Source organism: Mustela nivalis, assembly GCF_964662115.1.
Source record: "Mustela nivalis genome assembly, chromosome: 2".
NCBI classification, from domain to species: Eukaryota; Metazoa; Chordata; class Mammalia; order Carnivora; family Mustelidae; genus Mustela; species Mustela nivalis.
In genome coordinates, this window is record NC_139021.1 from 20,552,188 (window position 1) to 20,575,700 (window position 23,513).

The window sequence follows — 23,513 nt, forward strand, 5'->3', positions numbered from 1 at the left end:
GTTCCACCTGTTAAGGCATCATGGTTAGACGGTTACTGGCAGCGATGGGCATACTAACCAGACTGTGAAAGCCTCCTTTCTGATTTCTAACACCTTACTGTTAGGAGACGAAAAGTCCTCTGACTCCGTTAACTTGTACCATTGCTTCTTCCTCCCTTCCTGAAATCCCACACTAATATGTAGACTTCCTCAGAGATTAGTCACTTCTTTCCATTAGTGTTATTTCACAGGGCTTGCCGTCTGCTCACCAGCAGAAAGTGTGTTACAAGCTGCACATTCCTCAACTCACCAACCTCGGTGAAGCTGTTCTCTACCTTCTGAGCCATCCTCCCCGCCCACCCCCAAACCCCAAAATTTCACTTCAGTTTGCCCTTTTCATTCAGGATTGTCCCTTTTAAAGCCTCTACCGTGTTTCCCCTTTAAAGATACAGCACTACTGTTTTGTTGACTCAACAATTGTTAAAGATGTTAATGATAAATATTTCCAATGCTAAATATTCCTCTGTTGTGAGGGAGGAGGGCAGTAAGGTAAAAATGGAGATTGGTGGTCATTGAACGCTGGGCTGACATCAGGTATTCTGTAGGTTATCCCACTTTATCAACATATGGCAAGAAAGTAGAACTTGGACTTGACTCAATGGGTAGCTGTGTTGGGTGCGGGAGAGCAATAGGAATGAAAACAGGATTCAAAAATCCTTTCTCAACTCTATTCAAAAAGACTGATGCATCACAGTCCTGTACGCCTGAAACAAGTACTACATTATGTTAACTAAAAAAAATCTCTAAAAAAATACAAAAATGCTAATTCAAAGGAATACATGCACCCCAATGTTTATAGCAATATTATCTACAATAACAGAATTAGGGAAACAACCCAAATGTCCATCAGCTAATGAATGGGTAAAGATACACACACACACACACACACACACACACACACTAGGATATTATTACCCTGCCACCAAAAAGAATGAATGCAAATTGCCATTTGCAGTGATATGAATGGAGCTAGAGAGTTTAATGTTAAGCAAAATATATCAGACAGAGAAAGACAAATACCATAGGATTTCACTCATAGGAGGAATTTGAAAAACAAAACAAATGAGCAAAGGGAAGAAAAGGGCCAAACCAAGTAACAGACTCTTAACTCTAGAGAATAAAGGGACGGTGACCAGAAGGGAGGGAGAGGGGAGTAAGGCGTGCACTTGTGATGAGCAGAGATGAGGTATGGAAGTACTGAGTGTGTAAATTGTTCACCTGAGACGAATATTAGACTGTATGATAACTGGAATTTAAATAAAAACTTTAAAAAAATAAAGTATCTCTAATGTCTGTATTCTGTTTGTTTCATTCTTAAGATACATGCTTGCTATTGTATATTAAATAAGCTTAAGTGTTCTGAGTTTGATACTTACATTATGTAACCAAAGCAAGATCTAGAACATTTCCATTTCTACTTACGAGAAAGCTCCTTCTGCTTTTTGCAATGAAATCTTTCTTTTCCAGTGGGCTATTGAACTCATGTGTTGACCTTTTAATTTTGGTTATCACATATTTTAGTTATAGCATTTGCATTTGATGCTTCTTTTGGACTTCTGTTTCTTTGCAACTTTGTTTCTTGGCAAAAACTTTCTATCTTCTCCTTTGTGGCAGATATAATTGCTCATTAAAGACTTTTCTCATGGCTGCTTTCAAATCTTTGTCCATAGTTCTGAGATTTCTGTCATCTTGGTGTTGCCATCTGCTGATTTTTTTTTTTTTTTTTTTCTCATTAAGTATGAGATCTTCCTGGTTCTGGGTTATAAGTTTGCTTTTTTTTTTTTCCCCCTAATCAAAACTTGGACATTTTCATTTTGTGAGACTTAATCATATTTAAACTTTGTTTAGCTGGCTTGGAGACCACTCTGGCCAGATGTTACGTGGGAGTTGGGGTCTCATTATCACTGGGTGGTGGTGAAAAGTCCTGACTCTGCACCAGGCTTCCTCTGACACCGTCCCAGAAAGGAGGGGCCACCTTACTGCTGGGTGGACATCGAGCCTTCTCACATCAGCTTGATGGACACCACAGGTGAGGAGGTGGCCTTGATAATCATTGACAGATATGAAAGTCTGAGCTCCTTATGTGACTTTCTATGACCCCACCCTCTTGGGGGTTTTGGAGTACTTTCATACAGCCTGGGGAGGGTGGCAGTCTAGGCTCTCACTCAGTGTTTGTTGGTGGGGGTGATTGGGTTACTTTTTTTTTTTTTTTTCTGTGATGTTGGAGTAGAACAATTACTGTCTAAAGGTTTGTCTTGTTAGACTATCCCTGTTGTAGATAGGGATAGAGACAGCGGGCTTTTGTCTTTCATTTGTTTGTGCCCTTTGAGGTTTCTAGGTGGTAGACTTCTTCAGTTCTAAGTTTGGAATGTAGATGAAAACAAAACCCACGGAATGCACATCATGTCTTGTCTTGAGTTCTAGAGTCACCCAAAGGACTGCCTTCTCCCCTACCTTTCAGAGCTCTCTGTGTTTGTGTTATATAATGTCCGGGGTTTTCATTTTTTTCTTAGTGGGACAAATGGCGAGAAGTGTGTCTATTCTTTTAGAAGCATCTGAGGTGCTACTTGATTTAAAAATGTAAAGACCTAAGGAAAAATCAGAGTAGGTCACATACAGTAAAGAAAAATAAAGTTTTATGAAACTTGGCTCAGTTCCTTTATTTACACAGATGTGTTTGGGCATGGGTTCACAGTTTGAAATACGTTTCTTACAGTATCCTGGTTAAAAATGTTTGAGTCAAAAAAAAAAAAAAATGTTTGAGTCACCCGTGTAGATGACCTCCTTCTCTCTGATACCTGAGACCTCTGTCTAAAGCTTCACAGAACCTCTGACCCTATCTGTGGTACTTTTCTTCTCCTGGAAGAGAGGAGTTAACATTTGCGCCTTAGAGCTTGTCCAAAACCATTCCCCATTCTGATGGTGACCTGTGTTAAGCATTGTTTTAATTTCTGCTGCATTTAGATGGTCTAGTTCATACATCATGAGTAAGAAGCGTGAATGTTTGCTGTCACTGTCACTCTTAGTTTTGGCGGAGTGAGGGTCCGTGATAGCAAACTCTTTTGCAAAGGCGACAGCCTCTCCAGATGAGTGGGCCAGGATGAGGGTGCCTCATGGGGCTCAGAGGAGGCAATGTCCTGACCCAGCTGCATGTGGTCTGCACATCTGGCTGGGATGGAAAGTCATCCGACCCCAGCTCTGGTGGCCACACAGTAGCTACTGGGGCTCCCACTGGGCAGACTTCCGGGGACAGTAAGAGTATTTGGGGGTTTCAGCCCATCATGTCTCATGATATCTGCTCCCTTCTCTCATCAGAAGAGTGCCTTTCTCTCCAGCCCCCTCTTCGTAACAGATGGGGAACTGTCTATTCCTGGTCAGTTACAAAATTGTTGAGAATGGACATGTGATTTTTTTAAGGCCTCTGAGTGAGCAGAAATTTGTATTTTACTCCTATTCTTTTTGATAGTAGGAAAGGACTCCAACCCTGTATTTAGAAGTGTTAAGCTTCAGAGTATGTGTGTGTGTGTGTCTTTATATAATGGAATACCACATTTAGCTCGTGTGTATGTGTGTATATATATATATACACATACATATATATGGAATACCACATTAAACTGGTATGTGTATATATATAATATGTGTAGGTAATGTATATTATATAACATGTTTATATAATATGTATATATTATGGAATACCACATTTAGCTGACCAAGGAGAGGTCTAGAAATCCTATTTGGTCTCCTAGTCTGACCCAAATGGTAAAATCAAATATAATTGAGCTTACTTAAATTGCCTGGAAATGGGGGAGAGTGCAGAGTAAGTAGAAGGTGAGTTCCTCAAAGATGCAGGAGTTCTACCCTGTTATGGTGGAGGGGGCTACAGTTCTCAGAACCCAGTATCCTCCAGGATATGGATGTATTCTACCCTAGAATGGGGCTCAGCAAACTTTTTTTTTTTCTGTATAAAGGGATATCTCATAAATATTTAGTTTTTGCAGTTCATATGGTATGTCACAACAACTCACTTCTGCCATTGTGCCACTGTCGCACAGTGGTAGCCATAGAAAACATAATCGTGGCTGTGTTCCAGTAAAACTTAGGAACCTTGATATGTGAATTTCATGTAATATTCATAGATCACAAATATCCCTTTTAGTTTCTCCCCCCAACCACTTAAAAACGTAAAACTGTTTCTGCCGTACATAAATAGGCAATAGGCTGGATCTGGCCTGTAGGCCATAGTTTGCTGACCCTGCCTTAGCAGATGACTGCTGAACAGGTTTCTTTGCCCAAAGAGACCTTGTGCCCCGTCCATTAGCTTAACCCAAGCTCTTATTTGAGACCTACATTTCTAGTATACTTGTTATATATTCAGGTTAAAACATTAGTGATAATGGACACATTCTTGTTAATTCATGCAGAAGTTATTATCAGTGATGTAGGCACTTTTCTGGGCACCAGGGTCTCCCCAATGAGTAAGTTTTGCCGTCAGAGCTTTATCATATCATCTGGATTGATTCTATCTGTGAGAGTATTTTTCTTGAGAACATGTATTTGTAATGTACAACTTCCTTGCTAAGGTTATTACTATACTTATTCAGCTTTCCAAGTCCTAATGGGAGTGATGAAACCCATAGCAGAATATTTTGCTAGGCTTTCAGTTTTCTTTTTTATCCTTAAGGAAGAGCTAAGTAATTATATGTTGTTTAAGTGGAATCATGTGTGAGTTTGGAATGGTTCATCTTAAGTCACAGAGGACCCGACTCAGTGGCATCTTAGGTAAAAGATTACATTTCTCGTGTAGCATCAGGTCCAGATGTATGTAGTTAAGAGCCCAGTTTGAGTAGCTCAGTGATGGTAGAGCCTCTTGGCTTTCATGTTTATAGCCTTATGATCTATAGCTGCTCTGGGTATCACCTCTGCATTTGAAGCAGTAAGGTGGGTAAGAGGGGTAATATCAAAATCCGTCTCTTCTGTTCATTTCAGATCTGCATCTTTACACCTCAGCCTTCTGCTTAGGTCCCATAGGCAGAAATCTGTTCACAGCCACATGTAGCTACAAGGGAGGCTGGGAAAGTGCGTGACCTTGTGGGTAAGGAGGAAAACACTGGGAAGTGTCTGCCTCAGAGAGAGGGCTCTTGTGATGCTCAGATTATTTCTAGAGGGTAATGATCTGCTGAATTTGAGTCCAGAGTATGATAAGGTGCCTCCATTAATGAAGCAGATATGTAGAGAAGGTCTGCTGTGGGTATATTCTGTAAGAGGTATGAAACAAAGGCTGTGTTTCCCAGGAACTTTAGCTAGAAGCAAGGCATATACCTGACCCTAGGATCATGACCTGCGCTGAAGGCAGATTCTTGACCGACTGAGCCACCCTGATGCCCCTAAGTTTGTTTTTGTTTTTTTTAAGGACTCACCATAGAGTGTTACAGCAGCTGCACCATTTTATGTCCCCAGCAGCAGAATATGGGGGATGGGCTTGTCTACATGAAACAGAGCTGGTAGCTTTGTTGTGGCATCTCAAAAATAATGCGAAAGCCTGTGCAATTGCAGTAAAAAAAAAATAATAGGGACTTAATTTTTTATTTTTTAAATTTATTTTTATTATTACTAACTTTTTAAAAGAAATGTTTATGAGATCTACTTTGGTTTATCATTCTTGGTTTTTGAAGAACTTAGTATCAGCAACTTTAACATGAGGAAAATGAGAGCAGCCCATGAGGGAAAGACCACTCACTGAGAGCTTACAGTGCCCGTTCCGTAACTAGAAATTAGGAAGGCACAGCGGGGTCAGGAAGACCAGAGAAGTATGAAGAGGGTCTCAGAGCTGACCTGTGAGCTGCCGAGTCCATTAAATTGAGTAAATAACTTCAATGAAAACAAGAAAGGGCATGATGAGGACAAAAAAGAGAACTCAGATGAAACACCTTTTACCTGATGAACAAAGAAATGGAGGTCACAGCTTGTAAAGAGGCCATTTGAAAGTTACCTCATGTGTAAATATTCGGGCCATGAAATTTCAGGGAAAACCAAGCAAAGCCTGTCAGAAATGGTTTTAAATAAATAAACTCAAGCACAAAACCTAAATCAACTACTGGGTTTGTAGGCGAGGAGGGAACCGCTATGGAGGATTAAAATATTTGTGTGAGGAAGGCAGCTACGTGTGCCGCAAGTCAAAATCTCATCTTCTGCTTCATGTTTATCGTTACCTTACGTTGTAAATGCTGGGTGTTTACCAGCAGAGAGACGTTTCCTTTTGATTGAAGACATGGTTCTAAAAAGGGAAGAGATTGCTGGCTCATTCAGTAAGAACCAGTGTTAACGTAAAGGCCTGTTATGTGCCGGGTTCTAGACTGCGGAGTGGAGGTCATGGAGGTGACTAAGGGGAGGGACCTGCCTTGAGGAACTTGTAGTGGTGGTAGGAGAGGTGGACAGATCAGTGAGGGAGACCTCCTCCATGTGGAAGGAGCCTAGCCCAACGGTTCTTGATCTGGTAACCAAAAACTCCCTAGAAGGCTTTCAAGGTCTGAGCTGACACATGGGGTATGTGAACTCAGCCTCCCAAAGGAGCAAATAAGACTAGGGTGTAGTAGAACCTCTTTCTAGGAGGATGGACCAGCCCGAGCAAAGGTGAAGGATATAGGAGAGTCTGATTTAGTGCAGAAGGCAAACAGAAGGTCCTGGAAACCACCAACAAGTCAGTGGTATTTGGAGGCTGTGAATTTCAAGGCAGGAAGCATCCAGGTATCATTGCTGTAGAGAAAGATCAAAGCTATAAATTGTTCTTTCTCTAATGTCCAAATCTATTCCATGTTAATCTTTCATCTCCCTTCACAAGCAAACTTGTTTTTATACTCATGATTTTAACATACTGAATATTTGTTACAAATAGACCATTCTTTGGAGATGGAGAAGCTGATTTGATAGTAACAGCGGTTAGCCTCCTGCTCTTACAGATTTTGGCCACTAAATTCTCTTTCTACCCTGCCTCATCTGGGCATTGTGATTGGGTCTCCAACATCCATTCTGCCCCTGCCTTCTTGAATCACAGCAGCATGGTTTGACGAAGGGAACTTGAGCCAAAGGGCTGGCTGGTTTAAGGGTAACCCTCTCCACTGCCAGGGTTTTAGTTCATTGAGGGGTGTGTGATTCACTTTGGGCTGATAAGAAAGAAATGAAAGTTTGGAGGAGGATTAGGGGAAGAACAGTGTGAACTAAACTGTCACTATTGCTAGATGAGAACTAGAAGCTTGTAACTCTAGGTGCCATGAGAGGACCCAGGCTTAGGACATACACAGGTAATGTTCTGGATAGCAGGATGGGGAGATGAAAAAGAAATCCGAATCCTTGATAATCCTGTTGAGCTGGAAAATCCATAAACTCTGACCTTTTACCGTTACTGGACTTCCTATTCTGAAAGCTAATAATTTTCCATACTGTTAAATTTGGTTTTGTTCACCCAAAACTTGAAATCATCCATATAAACGATGCTAGACCTTTGTGATCTTCAGGAGATCCCTGCATCACTTTTCGTGACTATGCATCTTGAGTCTCCTTTCCCTTGTCTGCGAAATGAATGTAGTTCATCTCACTGCGTTTTTGTGAAGATCATTTGAGATCCAGCACAAAGTGTAAGGTGGGGAGGCATGAGCTAGTACATGTTGAATGTCTCCTGTGCACCATGAAATAGGCTGGTTCGCGGCTCTAGGAAGCTAGAAGCTAGAAGAGAAAGTCACAGATAATTTTCATGTTAAGGGATATAAATGAGACCACATGCACAGAGACCTTTGTACAAGCAGTTTAAGATCACTCAGTATTTGAATACTTACGGTCCAGGCACAATGATCCAACATGGGTTGGGGGCAGGGGGATGAGGAAGAGGATGGAGGAAAGGCCTCTCTGAAGAAGCCTGCTTTAAGCCAAAGCCTGGCAGATGAGTAGGAGTGAGGTGAGGAACAGGGAGAACATTTTAGGCAAAGAAGCATGACGTACAAAATCCGGGAAGTGTGAAAGAACTTGATGTGCTCAAGAAGTAGGAAGTGTGAAAAGGAAGTGTGTGGCCAGAGTAGAGTGAATGAGGGCTCTGTGCGTGATGAAGTTGGCAAGGCAGGACGGGGCCAGTGATTGCAGGGCCTTGTTGGCCGTGCTGCAGGTTTTTGAACGATGTAGGTATAAAACAAAGCCATTCGAAAGTTCTAAGCCCAAGGGTCTCACCGTCCGACCCATACGTTTTTTAAAAGTGGGGTTCTGGGGCGCAAGCGAGGAAGAGCCATTGGGCGAGTCAGCCGTGCAGATGAGAGACGTGGGTGGCTCGGACCAGGGTGGTGGCAGCGCGGAGGGAGCCGCGTGGACGGACTGGAGCAGAGCTGTGGGCGTAGAGCTCGCCGGGCCTGGCGTGAGATGGAAGGGCTGTGGCGAGTCGTGGAGAGAGCCCTGCCAAGGGTAGCTCTGGTTTCTCTGTAACTGGAGAAGACTGGAAAAGGCATTTGGGGAGGGAGTGGTATAGAAAGACCAAGGATCTGTTTCAAACATGTTGAATTTGAGGTATCAGGGACACCCTGGAACTGGGATCTTGAGCTCCAGGTTTCACTCAAGTTGGAAGCTCCTGACAGGTCTTCCTGGGCCGCGGTTAGCGTTTGGGCATCACTGGCAGGGGGACCGTGCTGGAGTGTGGGAGTGGATGGTTCCTGTTAAGGAGAGCGTGGAGAGTGGGGAGGGAACCCCTGCCTCGCTTCTGGGAAGCCCACCCTCGTCTCTCGGGTGTCACGTGCTCTCTGGGAAACCAGGTAGGAGGAAACCCTGACCTGAATGGGCTGCAGAGTAAGGAAGAATTGTAGAACCACGGCAGTTGTCTAATAGGGGAGCAGCTAAGAAAGGGGGGGTGCTGAAGGTATTGGGTGAAAGGTCATCAGTGAGGTAGAGTCCTGAGGGGGATGGAGGGAAGGTTCTGGCCCTGAGTCCTCTGAGGCCAAAGGGTTCAAATTCACCAAATTTGAAGGGGTAGGGTCCCTGGGAGGTGAGATAATTTACTACACACACACACACACACACACACACACACACACACACACACACGCTGTGTATGTGTGCCTGTACATAGCCAGCCCCACACCCCCTGGTGGTTCATGGAGTTTATCTGGGGGCGAAACATGTGGTTCCTATAACACTCACTGCTATTTCTTTGAGGATACTGGGTACAGTGGAGGGACCCAGTAAGTAATTTGTTGAACGAATAAATATGCTCAGAAAACGGGCTGTAGACTTTGCGGAGGTATCCATGTTGGAGGACGTGGAGAGCGTAAGACAGGAACAGTCAGAGGCCACTGTTGGACTCCACATTGGACTTTCCTTCTCTTTCATATAGCAAACATCACTCGTTCAAAATCACCTTTTCCTGACTCTCCTATTGGGCCATAACATCTTTGAAGGGCACATCTGTCCTAAATAAATCCATGTTTCCAGGATATGTCACCTCGTAAGTGCTCCGTAAATAGCCAGGCAGTGAGTGCGAGGCAGATGGAGGCAGAGACGAGAGCTCAAGGGCCGGGGTTCAACTGGTTGGGTGTGTGGGTTGCAGTAACGAAGTTGCCTGCTTTGGTATTCTCATCTGTGGTGGGGGAGTTAGTAACTTGCGCAAGGTCAGAGAAGTTGGAAGTGACGGCTTCTGGGTTTGTACTGAAGTCTTTTCTGACTTGAGAGCTTAGGGCGCCTGCCATCCACACTCCCTTCTCCCCAGAGGTTTCCCCATAGGTACCACAAACTTGCTGCCTCCAGACTTGCTGCTGCCTTGTTTCTTCCTGCTTAGGTCAGATAAAATACCATCATGGGCACCTTCTTTGTTGGACCTTGTTTGGAGTTAAACGTTTCCCTCTCTCCTAGCTCTCCACTGTGGCTTGAATCCCCGGGCTGTCGATCACTCCGCCCGGGCCGAAGGCATTAAACTGCAGATTGAAGCGGAAGCTGTGGAATCTCAACCCATTAAAAACAAAAATTTTCAGAAGGTGCTTGACCAAAAAGGAACCCCCAAGCGACTGCCAACAGAAGCTGAGACGGCTAAGGTAGGTCATAGTCCACCCAGTTAAGGAGATTCCAAGGTTACAGCCCCGATAAAAATGTTGGGGTCCAGCCACAGAGAACAAAGGGTGCTGTTTCACTACTCACGGTCATTTGCCAGGCTCAGATTTATCATTTTATGATGCTGGCATATCATGGGACTATCCAGGCTTCAGATTCTTCTGTAGAGATCATAAAAACTCCCTCCACCATTGGATTGAGCAGATAAAATAAGACTGTGCATTGGAAGGATTTTATAAAAGGCCCAGTGACCCATGTGTTTGAGGGACTTTTGCAGACACACACTGTCAATCACTAGTGTTTTTATTAAACAGATGCTTCCAGGTACTGTTTCCAAGACTCTTGGTGTATGGCCTCTTGTGTCCCTGTAACAGTTCCGTGAGCTAGATGGTCATAAACAGGACTCTGGTCAGTGAATGAGACAACCGTGTCTACTTTGGTTTTGGATTCTTCTTTTTAGTCTTAGATGTAGGCACGTAACACACCAGTAAGATGGGATGGGGCGGGTCGATGATCCTTTTAGTAAGGACCCCCTGTTCTAAAGGTTTTCCACAATGGAACTGGCTGTAGATGGATTTTTGTCTGAAATCAGTGAAGATGCTCATGTTGGGGCCATGGAAGATGTTCCTATTCGTTTGATTCTTGGAAATAAAAGAAATATGCTCAGAAAACGGGTTGTAGACTTTGCGGAGGTATCCATGTTGGAGGATGTGGAGAGCGTAAGACAGGAAAAGTCAGAGGCCACTAGGCTTGACTCCCTGGAACCCTCCACGTTGAACTTTCCTTCTCTTTCATATAGCAAACATAACTCGTTCAAAATCACCTTTTCGTATGGTATTCGGTTTCTCTCTTGCACATTCTCTGCAAAGGAATTTCCTTTCAGAACGAATCTGTGCGTGCCTTGGAAAGCGAAGATTACAATCACCCAAGAAAACGTGAAGTGGGAAGGTCACTCGGCTGTCCTATAATCAACTCCTTCCCCACTCCCAACATCTTCCAGAATCGAATGGTAATTTCTCTGCTTTATCTGAAGCTTTGAATAATGACTATTGCTACTTCCTTTCTGGAGTGTGGATAATTAAAACTGATGACCTGAAGTGCATGCTTGTGTGTGTTGTAGAGCAAAGGAAATGAGGAGCCAGGAGATTGCACATACTGTGCTCTGAGCTCTTTAGTAGAGAGACATTGCATCCCCTAGGGAATTGGCATATGGTTGAAGTTTGGTCTGTGAGCAGAGCTGGAAATAGGTGAGCCCTGTTCTATTCCATTATATTTAAACCTCCTCAGTCTCTGATGCTACACCAACATCTTGAAAGAGCAAGGGGAAAAAAGAAGTATTCAGGATCTTTCACTAGGAAGATAAATAGCTTGAGTAGGATCTTTTCAAAGGGCTGCTTAAAAATATTAAAAATTAGATAAGTGAAAAATTAAATAAAAATTAGAAATAGATATTAAAAGTAGATAAGCTGTTATTTGTCTGATTTTAATTGAACTCTAAACATTTCCAGATTATCTCTTATTTGAAAACAGTCCAGGACTATGAAGGTTTGTTTAAATCTGACATGATGTGATTACTTGTGAATTAGACTACGGGATGCGGTAGTAATTCCTGCATTTCGCATTGGTAGCGTTTGCCTTTGCCTCGAGATCCCTTTTTGGTTGCTTTGCTGAAAAGGTGCTTCACAGAGAATGCAGTGGTCTATAACGAGCCTTTCCTCAGAAGTGGGCCAGGCCACAAATGGAAAACCAGATTCGTTTGAATTATCCTATACATCTACAGTGAAAGCGGGTTAAGGAGATTGTTTTCACATTGACATCCTATTTAGGAGTGAACAGACCAGAAGTTTTAGTAAAACTTAGACAAAGTATTTGCTTTTCTTCATGGAGGACCTGATGACAGTGGTGGTTGCTGGGGCCGGGGGTGGGGGTGAGGGGGTCAGGGAGCAGAGTTAAAAGTAAGGATGAGAGTGTGATGACTGCGGACCTGCATGGTTACCTACACTGAACCTTCCGTGCCGCGGGATGAACTTGTTATGCGCATGTGCAAACACCGTTAAATGTGTTTTGTTGTGAGTTTTCTTCCTTTTTCTTGGAAAAATAAGTCAATCTCGGGTAACTTGACCTAAACTTAAAAAAAAAAAAAAATTCTGACTAGAAATGTGTGCATTTAAAGCCACTTGGTAGTATAAATTGGTACAGTTTTTCTGGAGGACAGTCTGATAGTAGTTACTGAAATCATAAATATGTATAATTTTTGAGTCCATAATTCCCTCTCTAGGAATTTGTCTTGAGAATTAATCATCCCTATGTGCAAAAACGACTGCGGGACAGTGGTTACTCTGGCATGATTTACAATATGAAAATGTTGGGAAGAGCTCCAATGTCCATTCCTAGCGTGCTGGCTGGAGGAACTGTGTCTGTTCATGCAATGGGGTAGAATCCTCCATTCATAAGGGTAAAGGGCACTTACGTATTTATCTTAGTCCATTCAGGCTTCTATAACAAAATATCACAGACTCGGTGGCTTATCAACAAAAGAAACTCATTTTTTTGAAGATTTTATTTATTTGAGAGAAAGTGAGAGAGCCACAAGAAGGGGGAGCAGTAGGCAGAGGGAGAAGCAGGCGCCCCGCGGAGCAGGGAGCCTGGACTGGATGAGCAGGGTCCTGACCTGAGCCAAAGGCAGATGCTTAACCTCCCCGGTCCCCCAAACAATAGAAATGTATTTCTCACGTTCTGGAGACTGGGAAGTTCAAGATCAAAGTGCCACCAGATTCAGTCTGAAGAGGGCCCACCTCCTGCTCCTAGTTGGCCATCGGGTCCTGTGTTACATGGTGGAAAGGGACAAGGGTGCTCTCTGGAGCCTCCTTCAGAGCACGAATTCCATTCCTGAGGGTTCCAGCCTCATGACCTAGGCGCCTGCAAAACGCTCCACCTGCTTCTACCATCACATTGGGGTCTCCTATGAATTTTAACAGAACATAGACATTCAATCTGTGACAGTATTTATGTGGGAACATTAGTGTGATAATTATTTAAAGCGGGGGTGGGGGAGAAGGGCACAGTGTGTATAGCGTGTTCCCATTTATGTAAAAAGGTCTTTTTCTATATAAAATCCTCACTGAGTCTGGGAAAGCTTATTCCACAATTTGAATAGTGGTTTATATCTGGAGTTGAAAATATAAGGAAAATGTTCTCTTCACTTCTGTTTTGAGGTTTGTTTTTTGTAAGAGACTCATGTTTTTAAGCATATTGACTTCGCATCCTTTTTCGGATTGCGTTATCAACCTGAGTAGCTCAACTGGGACTTTTTTTGTTTGGATACTGCCTTTTAAGGCTGTATTCCTCCCCGACCTTCCCATTGTTGCTTTTGGTAAGTTATTTGCCAAGGCAGTGAGTTCTCTTGGAGACTTCTTGCCTTCACATGCTTTCACTTGTGAAGACCGTTTTGTGAGGTGCTTTTGTGTTTGCCTCTTCTTGAACTTTCTGGGGTGTCACAGCTCTGAGTGTTACCTAATGGTTCAGTTGGACTTTCTATCCCTTTGCTACTGATGATGCAAACCCAGTGCCCCCCACCCCCACCCCCATCTCATATGCACTTTCCTGTTGGCGGGCTTCACACAGGGAACCTGGTTCCAGTTCCCCATCATGCCTGTGGCCTCGCCGCTTGGACTGCAGCCATGCTGGGTTTGGAAACCAATCCCTCCCCACGTCACCTGTTCCAGATCCCCGGCAGGCAAAGTAATGTTCATGCCTCCTCACTGCTGTGGTTTTCTGACACCTAAAGATTTCTCTTCCGTGATTTCAAGCTTGGCTTTATATCAACTTAAAAATGTACTTTCTAGCACCTTCAAGTTCTCAGAGCCTGAGGAAGGGGAGATTGGAGCAAGAGCTTTTAATATACCATCTTGACTCTGAAATGTGTATCTCTTTCATAATCTAAAAATATATATCTCTTTCCTCTCTCTCTAATCTTTATTTGGAAAAATTATCTTTTTTGCTTCTCTTAGAATGTTGTTTTTAGAGTCTTTGGCTCTAATCCTCAAAAGACTAGAACTCTAGTTCCAGAACGAAGGGGTTCTGTGCCAGGAGATGCCCATAGCTCTTATCAAAGAGAAACCAGTGGAGAACCAAGCTCCCTTTAAATTAAGCTTTATTACTGAGCAGCACTGAGTCTAGTTAGGAAAAAAAAAAATGGAGCCAATTAAAATGTGGATCTGCAAAGGATATTTACCAATGTAAATTCTAAATTCTTCTGAGCATTTGGGACTCAGGAGAGAGTATAAATGCAGAACCATACAAGTTCAAGATGCAAAAAAAAGAAAAGAAAAAAAGAAAAAAATTAAACAAACAAAAACCCCCAATGTTCACTATTAATTTTACAGTTGGGTACAGAACAAGTATAGCATTTCATCACCTAGGGAGGTGCAGACACTGTAAAGGAACGTCGCTTTTGTCTCCTCGCCCATAGAGGGGCACGTGCAGCTGCCACAGATGAGAGCAAGGTGGTCTTCTAAACACAGAGAAGGCACAGTCTCTGTTTCCCATTGATTTATTTTTATTTTTATTCTTTTTACCATTCTAGTCCTGGAGGCCCAAGGCCAGTCCTAGTCCTGCATACCACATGTAGTCCCACTCAGCAGTTTCCAAGGAAATAGTCCTATGAGAGGCTGAGGTCCTTCCTGGACAGGCCCAGGTCCGAGGCTTATTAACCCTTTCCTTACAAGTAGTAGAGACGGGGCAGCCAGAGAGCACGCACCAGCAGAGTAGAGTTGGACCTGTGTTGGGAAATACAGGTAAAACTCAAATGTGCAGCAGTATGGAAGCAATGAAGTTGAACCCGGAGCCAGGGTTCAGCGGAAGATGTCCTCAGGTGTGCTCAGCCTCAGCCCCCTTGGCATCCAGACTCCTGTTTTGGAAACAGGTTAGAACAGTATGTTAGAGCCAAGTGTATGGAATGTGACTGCTGAGTTAAGGAGCAAGGATCTATTTTCTCCCTGCGCTGTCCAGTATGGTAGCTACTGGGCATATGTGGCTATTTAAATTGACTAAAATTGAATACAATAGGTTGACTTCCCTGGTCCTACCAGCCAAATTTCAAGTGGTCAGTTGCCACATGTGTCTAGGGGCTACTGTTCTGGATAGCACAGACCTAGAGTATCACGGAAAGTGCTGTTGGACAGCAGCGCTCTGATCTGTGGAAAGCTACTGAAGTTCTCTGGGTTATAGGAGTAAGATGAAAAAGTCGTACTACGTTCTAACTCTGGTCCTCGGGCCTTGGAGGACAAGTGCATCAGTCATGAGAAATGTTGAAATAGGGGTCTGTTTTGAGAATGATCCCAAATGCTCTGATGGTTGGGATTTTGGTTTCCATGGCAACTCTGGCTGTGGAATGAATCAGCCTATCAGCAGGCAGTATCCTGGCCCTTACCCATTAGAATTCTGGGACGTATGCTCACCAGTGGCCTAAACTTAACAGCATTGGGAGATGAGAAACTTGCCTTCTAGACTTGATTTTCTAGGTGCTCTTGAGGAAACTCTCCCTTTGTGTTCTAATGTGTATGAAATAAAGGTTTCCCATTGTAAATCCTGATTTTCTTCTTTTTTTTTTTTGCCAATAATGGTAATTTACTAGAGCCTATAATGTGGTAAGTCAGTAATAATCAGGACTCTTGGTGGCTTTTTGAATGTTCCTTGTATATGTGTGACTGCCCAGTATTGTGTGTGTGTGTGTGTGTGTGTGTGCGCGCGCGCGCGCGCGCGTGCGGGGGGCCCTGTGGGGGGCTGGATCTCACAACACTGAGATCATGACTTGAGCTGAAATTAAGAACTGGACACCTAACTGACTGAGCCACCCAGGCACCCTTATATCTTATTTTATGTGTATCCCCATTTTTTAGCTAAGAAAACAAAGTGTTCAAATGACTTGCCAAAACTTAGTTTCTGCCCAACAGCTAGAGGAAGTTGGCATTCAAATGTAAGTCAAATGACTCCAAACCCAGAGTTTTTTTATTTCCTTGACGCTAAATGTACAAATGACTTATTTATTTGAAAAGAAAATAGAATCTGTTATACTGAGAATTGGCCAACTAGGCAGAAGAAGAGGTTAAAAAATACTGCATGTCATCTGTATTCCTCAGAGAAACACCGAAAATCTCGATCTCTGTTTTATATAAGGGAGAGGCAATGCCAGCATCTAAAACAGTGAATAATGCCTGCATTTGGCTTTGGGATGCATTATGTGAATCTTTGGCAGCAGATAGCCTTTTCTCATTAGGCTCATATTAGATTGAGTTTGTATTTCTTTGGCACAGAGTTAAAGGAGCTGGCCTGGAATTTGGTACTGGAGGCAGGAGGAGGAGAAAGCCTGATGCTTTGGATAAACCACAGGTGGATAAATGAGAGTTGACTGGAGGCGGCTGGTGGACATTTGTAACTATGAGCAGGAAGCCTTCACCTGGGATTAAAACAGAAAACTGAAAGAATTTTGACTTGGGTTAAAAGGTGAAGGGTGCATTGTACTTAACCTTGATCAAATTACACTGCTCAGCTGTCTATGAGAAGGTCTATGGCAACTTGGGGATAGAATGATCTAATTCTTGGCTATCTGTATTTCTTGGCTGGGGGAGCAAGCATGCCTCCAAAAGAAGCTGCCAATCCAATATAATGTCACCAATAATATGAAGGGACATAATGCATGGGAAGCATAATGAGCACATACTTTAAAAATGGTCAGAAGGGTCAGAACAAGAGAGACAAGCCAGAATGACTTCATGCTGTGTGCATTCCAGGGCCCCAACACATACATACTGGGCACTTGGAAAGCTCTCAGGAAAAGCTACAGCAGAAGCATATTTGAAGAGGTAAGCATTCATTACCAAAGTGTTGAGCTTTGAAAAGTATAGTAAGTCAGACGTATTTGAGCCATAGATTCGTGGCATGCTCAACAAAGAAGGAACCGTAGGGAGCATCTGCCCACCTAATTTATAGATAAGGAAACTGAGACTCTGGGCTTCTTCAGGATTTTGAGGCCAGTAGTGGCCCAGTCTAGCCTGAAACCTAGTTCTAATCCATGGCCTGTGCTTTTCACTCTGTTAGGCTGACAAATTTATGACCCATGTTCTTAGAGTTGTTTGGTTCATGGTCTCTTCTGGTGTATTAAGCCGATGGTGTGTGCTATTTGAAGCTGCACAAGGAAAGGGGATATTCAGGGGAGATGGAGCTCCTAAGAGCAGGTGGATTGGAACCCAGTCACAGTTTCACTGACTGTTGTGCCCCAGCAAAGACAGGCCTCTGGAGGAGAGGGCATTTGAGTTCTAGGGAGGGCTTGTCTGGAAGCGCTCTGCCCAAAGGCTTTGTCTGTCCATTCTGAAACTTGAAGATCCACTTCCAACCACGGGAGCAGTCAAAATGGAGGTACGTCAGAATATTGTGCGTCTATATAAAGGCAAGTGCACATCTTGTACCTGAGAAAGAGACAAGCATAGGTGGGACTTAGGACCACAGCGAGGCTATTCTGTAGTCGTGATGAAGATACCTAGTTCGTGGTAATTGAGACTGGAAACGCCTAGAAGTATCTAAGAGCCCTGGTCAACCCATCTGAGTAAAGAACTCAAGATGCAGGTAGAGCAGAGCCACACATTCAAGAATGAGAAAGAGTTAAATGAACATGAGAGGGCAATAGAAGGCAGGGTTTGGCCTTTGCCTACACCCATAACTAGAGGCCGATGCTAGTTCCTAGGGGGGCATTTTAGATGAACAGACATACACCTTCTCTGAGCACTCTCTCTCTCCCTACACATGCTAAAATCCCTTCTTTAGAACATGTATGTTTAGGAAGATTTTTCAAGTACACGTCTGGTTTCCTGGATAGTTCAACAGCAACTACAGTGTAGGCTGTGATCACTCGAACTTAAGTGACCATTTAGAACAAGGGTTTGCAAACTTTATTATGAAGAGCCGGCTGGTAAATGGCTCTGCATGGGGTGGGAGGGAGGGGGGTTTTGCTGCCTCCCTGTGACTTTGGAGAAGTGGATGCATTCCACTGAGATTAGTGGTGGACCTGTCTGTGGCTCGATGCTCATCTGCTTGTCCTCACTGCTCCCTATCACCTTGGCTGTGCCTCAGCCGATAGGGGGAGCCAGACCCCTCAGCTTCTGATGCTGCAAACCCAATATGCTAGAGAACTATGGGGAGAGGGGTGGGAGGTAGAAGGGGTACTTCAAATCATATTAAAGAAACACTTTCTCTGTGTAAACCTATAAATGAGCACAGCTTCTGTTCTGTTTGGTTATAAGGTTGTCAAAAGTTCATAGTTGGAAAGGAAAAAACGAAGTGATCACTTAAAACTGCCATAGTATTACTTACAGGGTGAGAAAGATTTTGTAATAATTGCATTGGAAAAATGGAGTATTCCATTATGTAAAAGAAACAAAATGCAAATGGCATAGGCACTTCTGTTGTGTAGAGGCGAGTGGACATGGTATGCTGATGAATACTCCATCTGCCCTGGCTACCTATTCCGAAATCCGGGCATGTCGCATCTCCACGGCCATCACATGGATCCACCTTGCCCTCTCTTTTCCCGTGGACCACATCAGTAGCTTCTTAACTGGCTTCTGTTCCACTCTTGTCCTCCTGCGATCATTCTCCACACAGCAGTATTGAATCAGAGGAAGCCATTTACCTGCTAGGGATCCTTAATAGTTTTCCATAGCACTTAATGAATCTAGATTTTTACTTTTTTTTTTTTTTACAGATTTTATTTATTTATTTGTCAGAGAGAGAGAGAGAGAGAGAGAGAGTGGGCACTGGCAGACGGAGGCAGAGGGAGAAGCAGGCTCCCTGCCGAGCAAGGAGCCCGATGTTGGACTTGATCCCAGAATGCTGGGATCATGACCTGAGCCGAAGGCAGCTGCTTAACCAACTGAGCCATCCAGGAGTACCAGATTTTTGCTTTACCATTAGTGAGAAGACCGTAAGACATTTGGGCCATGCTTGCCTTCTCAACTTCACTACATAGCACGCTCCCTTCTGGTTTTCTGAGCTCCAGGCATGTCTTTGTATCTTGAATATACCAAGGTTATTCTGTCTTGAGAGCATTGGTATTGACATCCTTTCCATCTGTCTCCCCGCCCCCCACCCAACCCTGATCATTGCACAGCTGATTTCTTGTCATTTGAGTCCTAGCTTAAACGTGCCTCTCTAGAGAAGCCTGACTATGCTAACTGAATTAGTCCCCCAGGTACATTCTGACATCATGGTTTGTCCTTCACAGAACTTCTTCCTGTCTGAAATCTGTTGATTTTCTTTGTCTCCAGTAAAATTGGAACTCTTGAGAACAGTGATCTTGTCTTGTCTTGTTCACTGCTATAACATCATTACCTGCTACAGTGTCCAGAATGTAATAAAGAAAACCTTTGATGAATGGATCAGTTGATGTGAGACAGAAGTCTCTTGCCTCTTCGTCTTCCTCTCTTTTGCCCTGTGGTTGTGTTATCTTTACCTTTTCTACAAGTGAGCAGAAGGCTAAATCTTTCTCCTTGTAATGGTGGACCATGTTAGGAGATTACTTTTCTGAATGGGGTACAAGTGAGACATCCTACACAGGGTGAGTAAAGAATACTTCTGTAGTCAGTCTCCGACTCTTCATCCTCACAAAGTCTAGATTGTCCCTATGCCAGGGCAAATGGCTGTCTTGAAGTCTAAGGCAAGCATTCCAAACTTAGATTCGCCAGCCTCTGTGTCAAGACCCAGGGATCTGTGCTACCTCCAGGGTTGGCCAAGATTTCAGACGGCAAAGTTTCTTTACTCCCACCATAGCTCTCTGCAGCAACCTCCATGTAAGCGTTGTCTGACTCTGCTGATTGCTCCCCATTTTCTTGAAGTCAGACTTGAAGGAAAAGGAAAGCAACAGCTTCTCCTTAAATGATTAACAATTGATGAAGAATGTCTGACTTAAAATCAGACCACCAGGTACCAATCAATACCTAAAATATTATTTGAGTTCTTTATGAATTAGAAATAGCTTTCAGATGTTGCTTTCACAGGTAACCTTAGATATACACTATCTCAGCTGGCTTGGGTTGCTGTAATGAAATACTATAGACTAAGTACCTTAAACAATAGACTTACACCTCTTAAGGTTCTGGAGGCTGAGTCCCAAGATCAAGGTGCCAGCTAATTGATTCCTGATGAGAGCCTTCTACCTGGCATGCAGATGGGTAACCTGGTTGTGATCTCACATGGCAAGGAAAGAATGAGCTCTTGTCTGTCTTCCTCTTCCTGAAGGGACACTCATCTATGGAGGCCCACCCTCGTGATCTCATCTAAAACTATCTTGCCCGCCAGAAGGCCTCCATTATCACATGCCACTGCACTGGAGGTTAGGGCTTCCAGATAGGAATTTGGGAGGGGACACAAACATTTGGTCCACAACCTACCACACATGCTTTTTGGCCAGAAGCCAAATAGCTGAGTGTTAAATCATGATTTGGCTGAAGCTGAATATCATCACTGTAGAACGAATGTCTGGCATACAAGAGTAAACCTGAAATATTAATAATAATGTCTATTTATTGCAAGTTAATTAAAATTATGCCAAGCAGATTTTTGTTGAAAATTGGCATTATAATGCAGTGGTGGTAATTTCTCTGAGCTGTCAGCTCCTGTGGTTTTTACATTGCACGGATATGATACTGCAAATGTGCTCTCTTTCAGCTGAGGTCAGTAATGGAGCAACCTACATTTTTGTCCAGCTCTGTCACTGCAGGGTCATGCTAGTGGTGATATTCCACCCCCACATCCCCTACCCACCCCCTCCCTTCCCTCCCAACCGCCACCATTAAGTTTTCTCCTTCTCCAACAATAACTACTAAGGACTTCTACTCCTGAGCTTGCCGTCTTGGTTGAAAGTCATGAGGCAGCTTCATTGAAACAATCCTGTAACTAAAGCCTTTAGTTATTTAGTCCTTGAAAAAGATGCTTTGAAAAAAACAAAACAAAACAAAACAAAAAAAACCCTTGAGATGAAGCTTCATTTTGTTGCTATCCCTCGTGGTTCTCTTTTTAAAGCAGTGTTTTCATAATATTTTATTGTAAAACAGGATTCTCAACTCCGTAGTCAGATCCTGTTATTCATGTAAGGGCCCATGTTGTCCTCAAAAATCCAACGTCCTTTAGTTGCCCTACTGGGCCCTGTGTGATCTGCGTGGCCAGTCACTCGTGTCATCTGCTACTACACTCTCTCATGCTTAGGCTGCTTCTAGATGAAACCAGGCATCTGCCCACCTCAGAGCCTCGTGCTGGCTGTCCCCTATGCCTCCAAGTCCTTCTCCTCAGGGTGCACAGGCTCTGCTGCTTTATCCCCTTTCCCTCTTGGCTTCTTGACCTCAGTGAGCTTGACATGGACTCTTCTACTCAAATAATGACCTCTTTCTCAATGCTCCTGGTCCCCGCCCCAGCTCCAATGTACTCGTCACTTGCTAAAACAGTATCTTGCTTCCTTATTAGGAACATTATTATCTGACATCTTCATCGACCGGAGTATGAACTCTGAGGGCAGGGACCTGTTTTGTTCGGTGGTAGATCCTATGATTCCTAACTGTGCCTGTATGTGTCTACGGGATGCAGCTTTTATTTGTTTTGTTTTGGTTTGGTTTTGGTTTTGTTTACATGAATTTTTGTTCTCAGTATGCATTTATCACTTGGCTGATAAACTTTTTATCTTGTATGAAACAAACCAGTTACGTGCCTGGTTTTACTGGAAAGGGAACTTTCATATAGCAACAGTAAACCTGAAGGACGCCCCATGTGTTTTTCGTTTTGTTTTTGTTTGTTCCCAAGATTTTATTTGACAATACACAAGCAGGGAAGCAGCAGGCAGAGGGAGAAGCAAGCTCCCCACTGAGCAGGGAGTCCGTGGTGGGGCTGGATCTCAGGACCCTGGGATCATGACCTTGGCCAAAGGCAGACATATCACCTACTGACCCACCCACGCACCCGCCACCCCTGTATATGTTACCTAGGATGCCGTGGTGATCAGATATGAAATAAGTTGTATGATCAAACGATCGTTAATTGCACACAGTTTGGCGCTGCCAGAAACATGGTAGAAAATGGCATTTGGCAACTTGGTCTGTCAAAAACCAAGGTCAAAGCCAAATCCTAATAGCAGATTTTTGGCCGCATGTCACAACCAGAGCCAGACTCTGGCACCTCCTCGTCCTTAATATAATCAAGCAGTTTAGCTCCTAATTGCTTATGTGTCTACTTTACATACTATGTAACCTATTTTTTGGGGGGGGGCGGGATGTCTGATAGTAGCTTTCTCTCATGTTGTAGTAAATAGACAAAGAAGGCCTAACCCCACGAAGGCCTAGATAATAGTAGCCACTGGGAGGTGGCCGGGACAGGCCAGAACTGTAACAAACGGAAGAGAGGAAGACATCAGAATGTGGATTTCTTATCATGCAGGCATTCTTATAGAGAATATGTGACTTAACTATTTTGATCTATCTTCAAATTACATAGTAAAACTCACAGGCTCGGGGGCCTAGGTCTGATCCCTGCCCTGCTACATAATAGCTATACCACTTGGGGCTAACTTCTTGACCTCTTTCTGGCTTCAGTATCTTCCTCTGTCCAGTAGGGATAATCCTCCTATTTACCTCACTATGTGGTTGCTAGAATCACTGCATACGTGTATGTATATATATATATACATATATATGTATATATATACACACACACATATGGTGCTTAAAACAGCTCCTGGCATATTGTAAGATGATGTAAGTGTGCTACTATTGTTGTTCTTAATATCCTTATCCTCAGAATATTTTGGCCAGATGGATTAGAGAATATACTTTTTTTCTTTTCTTTTTTTTTTTTTCTTTTTCTTTTTTTTCTTTCTTTCTTTTTTTTGGCAGTGGGTTTCAAATTGAGTGCCTATAGCCATATTGGGTTTATCACCAAGTTTTGTTTACCCACACAGACTTAAAGTTCACTGATTCAACAGTGGAAAAACCCAGAAATTCTTTATTTAAAACCTCCAGATTTCCCACTTCTCAAACTTAAAAAACCTGGAAATGATAAGCCTAAGTTTATACCAGCTACAGCTGTTAATGGTTGCCCCTTTTAGTTTGGTTCTGTCCGTGCCTGGCCCTCTGTACTGCTTGTGTTTCCTGCTAGGCTTCTCTAGTCCATTTAGTTTGTGACCCTTGGTAAACAGGACCCTGACGTAGTATAAAAGGTAGAGTGAACCTTCTTTTATTCCGTGAGAATGCCTCCTGTATCCTTAAAAAATGTGCATGTCATTCTAGATTCGAAGTATCTATTAGACCCCTTTTTTGGTGATACTATATTGAGCAAGACAGAAGTAGAAACTGGATCTCAAA

The 23,513-nt window shown here is 43.3% G+C and overlaps 1 protein-coding gene across 4 annotated transcripts in view; it reads left to right on the forward strand.

The window, feature by feature from the left end:
• Nucleotides 1–23,513, forward strand: part of SAMD12 (sterile alpha motif domain containing 12) — a 378,982-nt gene that overhangs the window by 27,434 nt on the left and 328,035 nt on the right. For all 4 annotated transcript variants that reach the window (XM_082721798.1, XM_082721795.1, XM_082721796.1 and 1 more), the window contains exon 2: nucleotides 9,922–10,100. In XM_082721798.1, coding sequence (XP_082577924.1) covers nucleotides 9,922–10,100 — 179 coding nt within the window. The remainder of the gene's footprint in view (nucleotides 1–9,921; nucleotides 10,101–23,513) is intronic.